This window comes from Marmota marmota, unplaced genomic scaffold, assembly GCF_001458135.2.
Source record: "Marmota marmota marmota unplaced genomic scaffold, marMar, whole genome shotgun sequence".
Lineage (NCBI taxonomy): Eukaryota > Metazoa > Chordata > Mammalia > Rodentia > Sciuridae > Marmota > Marmota marmota.
In genome coordinates this window covers 28,238,763-28,244,267 of record NW_026000185.1, presented here as the reverse complement: position 1 = coordinate 28,244,267, position 5,505 = coordinate 28,238,763, and the positions used below count along the sequence as shown (strand labels likewise).

Below are 5,505 nucleotides of genomic sequence, written 5' to 3'. Positions count from 1 at the left end.
CTTAAAAAAAAAAAAAAAAAAAATCCTGTCAGAAATTCTACAGCATGAGGCTGAGTACATATAGCTCAATTGGTAGAGTACTTGCCTAGCATGCACAAGGCCCTGGATTCAATCCCCGGTCCCACAAAAGAAAAAAAAGAAATTCTACAGCATGAATATTCACACTTCTACATATAGAAAAGTCTCTAAAATACCAAATGCTGCCAAGTGCACCAGTACACACTTGTAATCCCAGCAGTTCCAGAGGCTGAGGCAAAAGGATCACACACAAGTTCAATCAAGATCAGCCTCAGCAATTTAGCAAGGTCCTCAGCAACTTATCAAGACCATCTCAAAACAAAAAACAGAAAGGGCTGGGGTGCAGCTCAGTGACCAAGCACCCCTGGGTTCAATCCCTAGTACCAAAGTATAGATAAATAAAATACCAAATGCTCTGTGTCTGTGTATAGCACTAGGGGGTGAAGGCAGGGCCTCCAGCACACTAGGCAGGTTCCCTGCCACTGAGCTACTTCCCAAGCCCTTTTTCAAAAATTTTATTTTGAGGTAGGATCTCACTAAGTTGCTGAGGCTCCAAACCGAACTTAGATCCTTCTGCCTCAGCCTCCTGAATTACTGGAACTACAGGCATGTGCCATCAAGCCTAGCTTACCAAACACTTTCCGAAGATCATTACGCTCACCAAACCAAATTATTTAGTAATGACAGGCCTTGTCAACTTACCATGGCACCTTCTTGCCAAGACACATCCCCGAGTTCCAAGAAAATGTAAAATTCAAACCATCCCAGAGCCTCAAGATTACACTTGTCCCGTAAGTCCAGTAAGACGGGGTTTTGATGGGCTTTCTTCCCCTTTTTTTTGAGTGTAGTGCTGGGGATGGAACTCAGGGCCTTCTGCATGCAGGTAAGTGCTGGAACCCTAACCCTTTGGGCTGGGGCTTTGGCCTTGGAAAGTGACTGTTCAAGCCAGGCCTGAGTTTCTGTGAGAAGGTGTGAAACAAACATCACCTGTCCCTTGCACTCTAGGTGGTGGCCAGATCCCAAGTGAGCATTCCTCTTCTGACAGTGGCCACACTTGAGCCCTCCAGGAACAGGTCTGAAGAGAACCTTCCAAGTGTGAATCAGAAAGCCACACAGTACCCAGAGTTCAGGCCCCAGCATCCACAACTGCCCCCTGGGCAGCCGCCTCCTCCAGAATCAAGAACCTGTGATTCCTGCTTCGCCCAGAGTAATCTGACCACCGGCAGCAAGCTGGAGGACACAGCCCTGGTTCTCAGGCCTACCAGGGCCAAATTGGGGGTGCGGCAGACACAGTGGTAGGCCTAACAGCAATGGCCCTGGTGGCAAGGCTTCCCCTCTGCCAAGCTCTGTGCTAAATACCTTCTAAATGTCCCTGCTTGGTCCTGCAGTCCAGAGCAGCAGCTACCACGTGCACTTGGTAACTGAGGAAAAGGTGGCCAAAGAAAAGAAGCATTTGCCCAAGACACTAAGGGGCCAAGTAAACCCAATTGTCTCTAGAATCTTTGTCCTTCTCCATCAACACAGGGTACACTGATGAGGGACAAACTGGCCTGCACATGTGTTTTGTTTGACTTACAGTTTTGTTTTTTAATTCAGCCAGTGTTTAAGATTTGGAATATTCACTACTTTAAAAAAAAAAGTTGGCGCAGTGACAGTAATTCCAGCGGTTCTGGAGGCTGAGGCAGGAGGATCATAAGTTCAAAGCCAGCCTCAGCAACTTAGCAAGACCCTAAACAACTTAGTGAGATCCTGCCTCAAAATAAAAAGAGGGGGATGTGGCCCAGTGGTTAGACATCCATGAGTTCAACCCCCTGTACCAAAACAAAAGATCTGTTGATCAACAAAAGACACTTATATAAAGGGGATAAGTAAATTACAAGATGGGTAAAGATACACACAATATACACGAGGGACAGAGCTCCTGTAAATCAATTTTAAAAAGCACCAAGAACCCCACAGAAATACTGGCAAAACACATGAACAAATACTTCACAGGAAACACGTATATCAATACACCTAAGAGATGTTCAATGTCAGGGATCAGGGACCTAAGAACCAAGATCCATCCCAAAGACCACATTTCATACCCATTTAATTAGCCAAAACAGAAAAGTCTGCCAAGGGCAAGTTTTGGTGAAAACGTGGAGCAACCACCGGCCTCTCAGCTGATGCTCAGGTGGAAACCCAGGGCCCATATCCAAAACACTGAACATTTACTTACCCCAGGACCAGCAAAATACCACTCCATACATTTATGTTCTTTTTTTTTTTTTTTTAGAGACAGGGTCTCAGTTGCTTGGCAACTCGCCATTGCTGAAGTTGGATTCAAACTCTCGATCTTCCTGCCTCCACCTTCTGAGCCGCTGGGATTACAGGCGTGCACCACTGTGCCCAGCCTCCGGTTTATGTTCTTGCCAAGGCATAACACAACACTTGCATGGAAATATTCAGGGCAGGGTGCTCAAAGAATAAACCACGGAAGCAACGAAGTGCCCATCAATGATGATCAGCTGAGAGAAGGGTGATCCCTTCACACCATCAATCTTATGCAGCAGTATAAACACATGAGCCCAACAACACCAAACAGTCTGCATAAATCTTAGCAATATAACCTCACATTTTTACTTTTCTTAGAAATACACAGGTATAGCTGTGCACGGTGGCGCATGCCTGTAATTCCAGAGGCTCAGAAGGCTGAAGCAGGAGGATTGTGAATTCAAAGCCAGCCTCAGCTATTTAGCTAGGCCCTAAGCCATTCAGTGAGACGTGTCTCTAATAAAATACAAAATAGGGCTGGGGATGTGGTTCAGTGATGAGGGCACCTGAGTTCAATCCCAGGTACTCTCCCCACTAAAAAAAAAAAAAAAAGAAGGGCTGGGGTTGTGGCTCAGTGGTAGAGCTCTCGCCTGGCATGTGTGAGGCCCTGGGTTCGATCCTTAACACCACATAAAAATAAATAAATAAACAAAATAAATGTATTAAAAAAAAAAAAGAAAAAAGAAAAAGGCCCTAGTGAAGTTTTTGTGCTAAAATTCCTCCATGCCCCAGAGCTCTGGTGTTTACTGTGTGTTGCTAAACAGAATACCTGATACTGGGTAACAAAACAAAAAAAAAAAAAAACTGGCTCATTAACTCTGATGGCTGGAGGGTCCAGATAATAACGGAGAAGTGTAAAGGGAAACTGAGGCACAGGAGTGCCCAAGCATGTGGGGTGGCCACTCTATCAACCTGCTCTCTGGAGAACTCGGTCACTCCTGGAAGGCCCAATCCACTCCACAAAACCATTCATCCATTCATGAAAGTGGGCCCCCATGGTCTAATGACCTTCCAGAAGGCCCCACCTCTTAAAAGTTCCACCACCTCACCACCACACTAGGATCACATGTTTCCAGCATGTGATCCTTTGGGGGACAAACCACAGCACCTGTCAGGACCCTCCACTTACTCTGCCCCACCTACCTTTCCAGCCTTCTCTGCCCTCACCCCACTTGCTGCTCTGGTCACAGAGCCACCTAAGTTGATCCAGCCCTGCCTGGATGCCTTCAGAATTCTACAAATGCTGCTGCCCTGCTGGGCTTCCTCCCTGCTTTCGAATTCTACTCCTCCTCCACAACCCAGCTAGGGGTCACTGTCTAGAACTTTCCTGACCTACTACTTCCTACTCTGAGAGGGGGCTCTGCCCTGTGTTCCCCTAGAGCCACACTAGCACACTGACAAAGTCTCCTTACTAACTGTGGGGTGTCTTGTCTTTCCACCCAAACAAGTTCCCAGAAGATGGAGATCTTGTCTGGCACCCAGGAGAGGTTTGTGCAACCAAAGAAATGAAAATTCCCATTCCAATACATAAATCGTGACTTATGTCCTCCATCCCATAGAGCGTGTCCCAAAGTCAAAAGCATCCTCTAAGACTGGTTGGACAGGAGGAGTTGGCAATAAGCCACCTGAATTTATCTAGCAATCAACAATAATTCCCAGGATCTCTCTCATCCTGGTGGAACTGCACCCTCCGCAGTGCCCATCTTCTCTACTGAAAACTAGATTGCATTGGCAGCAAAGTCAAGTTCCCCCTGCCTCTCACCTGGTCTCTCTGGAGAGCTGGCACAAACTGTCCCTTCTTGATGGAGACACCAGATCTTTAGGAGGAATAACTTGTTTGAGTTCCCATCTTGATATGAAATGCAAACAACAAAAACCGGGCAAATCTGAAGGGCCTGCTGACTCAGCGACACAAATTCCAAGCACCTTTGCCAACAAGAAGATGATCAGGTTTTAAATTGAGAAACAGCAGTTAGGAAAAATGAGTGCACAGATGTTGAATCGGTGTGCTGTGGCTGGGGACTGGAAATAGCCAGATTTATTCTCCAACAGCCTGGGCAGAGCAGAAGGTAGAGTCTTTCTCAGCCTACTCAACAATCAAGGGAATGGTTTAAAAAAAAAAAAAAAAAATTGAGCCCTTTCCCAGAAGGACCTAACAGGACTTCTGAGGCCAGTCTACAGTTTAGGCATCCAGGAATCAACGCACCAGAGAGGGCAAAATTTGGCCAAGATCACACAGCAAATTAACAAGGGGCCTGATTACCCGAATAGCTTAAGCTGACCCTGATTCTGGCTACCAGAAAATCTACTTTCTAGAACTCTAAAGGAGCTAGGATGGCACGCAGAAATATTTTTAGTTCCTCCAGGGTCCACGCCTCTATACACATCCTATTTCAATGTTGTTAGCACTTAGGGAAGTGAAGCCAGCGCGGAGGACAGCAGCTGGCCCAGAAAGACGGAGCTCCAGAAAAAGAAAGTCCTGTAAATCCTCTTCAGCTACACTAAGGACCCCTTCCAAGTGACACAGGAGCTTGCGGGAAGGGAGAGCCCAGTTGAGAAGCGAGGAGAGACGCAGAGTTTGGAGGCAAACTCCTCCCGAGTGCAGCCCCGGGCCCAGGGAGTCCTACGCCGGGACGCAGACCCCAGCAGAACGCACACCCGGGCCAGCGAGCGGTGGCAAGGTCCCCCCAGAGCCTCCAGGTCCTGTGAGACCAGAACTCCCAGGGGCGCGCCTCCCCGAGAGTCCGGTAGTCCCCTCCCCGCACTCCGTGTCCCCAGCTCCGGGCAACTCAGTGCTGCGACTCGCGCCTCCAGGCGTCCAGTCCGCCCAGTCCCCCGGGACCCCGGGCTCCCCTCCTGCCCGGCCCAGCCGCCCTCACTCGCACGACCGCCCCCTTCCGGTCCCAGCTGGGCTCGGTGTCCCCCCCACACACACACCTTCTGCCCTCGGGACCCCTGCCCGCCCCTCTCACCGAGGCTGAGGAGGCCGAGGGGACTGCCTGAGAACACCACCGCGCTCCGGCTGCAGTCCGGCTCGGCCTGGGAAGAGATCCGTCTGCGGCTCCCGAGTCCGACCAGAAGGTAGCCGGAGTGAAGCTCAGCGTCGCAGCTTCCGAGTGCCGCGCTGCGCATGCTCGCCGCGCGGGGCCTTCTGGGAATTGTAGTTCCGGG

At 49.2% G+C, this 5,505-nt stretch overlaps 1 protein-coding gene across 11 annotated transcripts in view; it reads right to left on the bottom strand.

The window, feature by feature from the left end:
- Dtx2 (deltex E3 ubiquitin ligase 2) overlaps positions 1-5,467 on the bottom strand; it is a 33,736-nt gene extending 28,269 nt beyond the window's left edge. For 7 of the 11 annotated variants that reach the window (XM_048789965.1, XM_015491449.2, XM_015491454.2 and 4 more), the window contains exons 1-2: positions 5,307-5,441; positions 4,097-4,260 (exon numbers count right to left, since the gene is read on the bottom strand). Coding sequence is in view for 1 of the 11 variants with exons in the window: in XM_048789969.1 (XP_048645926.1) it covers positions 5,307-5,466 (160 nt within the window). In the remaining 10 variants the exon portion in view is untranslated. Of the gene's footprint in view, positions 1-4,096; positions 4,261-5,306 lie in introns of all 11 variants that reach the window. The other 4 variants (XM_048789967.1, XM_015491450.2, XM_048789969.1 and 1 more) reach the window with 3 other exon arrangements.
- Positions 5,468-5,505: the final 38 nt, after the last annotated feature.